At 69.7% G+C, this 1,050-nt stretch overlaps 1 protein-coding gene across 1 annotated transcript; it reads right to left on the reverse strand.

Annotated features, from left to right (window-relative positions):
• Positions 1–4: 4 nt before the first annotated feature.
• On the reverse strand, positions 5–1,038 carry ETH_00038210 (asparagine synthase, putative; the record flags this gene model as incomplete). The annotated part of the gene is made up of 1 exon (XM_013376309.1): positions 5–1,038. A coding segment is annotated over one exon (1,034 nt), but the record flags the coding sequence as incomplete, so codon positions are not given.
• Between the last annotated feature and the right edge of the window lie 12 nt (positions 1,039–1,050).

Here is a 1,050-nt window from a genome sequence, read left to right on the forward strand (position 1 = left end):
CTGCTGCCGGTCGAGCGGGCCGTTGCGGGCGGCGGCGGGGGGGCTGAGGGGCCCCGGGGGCTCGGGGTGGCCGCCGGGGACGATCTTGGCGACGCTCTGGTCGGGAAAGTGGTCGCTGAAGAGGCTGCGGTAAAGGTAAGCCTCCTTGGAACGCGGCGGGTTGTAGGGGAAGAGGATGGCGGCGTTGGCAAGCATGAAGTCGGAAACGCGCTCCTGCGCGTGGCGCTGCAGCGCAGCGACCCACTCGCAAGACACGCCGAACTGGTTGTCGACGGCGGCGCGGTCGAGCACGCAGTGCGGGAGCTCGTCCTTGTAGGCGTCGCGCAGCAGCTGCTTGGGGAGGCGGCCGCGGGCGCCGCACTTGTCGGCGGGGTCGATGGCCATGGCGAAGGCGACGAAGTTGACGTCGAGGTAGGGCACGCGGGCCTCGACGCCCCAGCTCATGGAGGCCTTGTTGGCGCGCAGCGAGTCGGTGAAGTGCATGTCCGCGAGCCGGCCCACGATGGCCCTGTGCAGCAGCTGCGGGTCGCGCTGCGCCTGCATGTCCGCGGCGCAGCCGAAGAGGTCCGCCGCGCCCTCGCCCGTGATCACCATCTTCACGCCGATGCTCTTGATCAGCCGGTAGAGGAAGTAGTTCAGCAGCGCCGCGCGCACCGTGGGCACGTCGTAGGACTCGATCATGTAGATCAGGTCCGGCAGCGCGTCGATCGCCTCCTGCGCCTCGAAGGTGAACTCGTGGTGCGTGCAGCCCACGTGCGCCGCCACCTGCCGCGCGCAGGCGAGGTCCCGCGAGCCGCGCAGCCCGATGGCGAAGGAGTGGATCTTGGGCGTCCAGAAGTGCTCGTTCTGCTCCTTCTTGAAGCGCTCGTTGTACAGCCTGCACACGATCGCCGCGATCACCGCCGAGTCGATGCCCCCGTACAGCAGCACGCCGAACGGCACGTCGCACATCATGCGCTTTCCCACCGCCTTCTCCAGCTCCTGCCGCAGCCGCCGCAGGTCGCACGGCGTCGAGGGCACCGCCACGCCCGGCTCCATCCACTGCGGCCG

Source organism: Eimeria tenella, genomic scaffold, assembly GCF_000499545.2.
Source record: "Eimeria tenella Houghton genomic scaffold, Eth_scaff3306, whole genome shotgun sequence".
Taxonomy (NCBI): Eukaryota; Apicomplexa; class Conoidasida; order Eucoccidiorida; family Eimeriidae; genus Eimeria; species Eimeria tenella.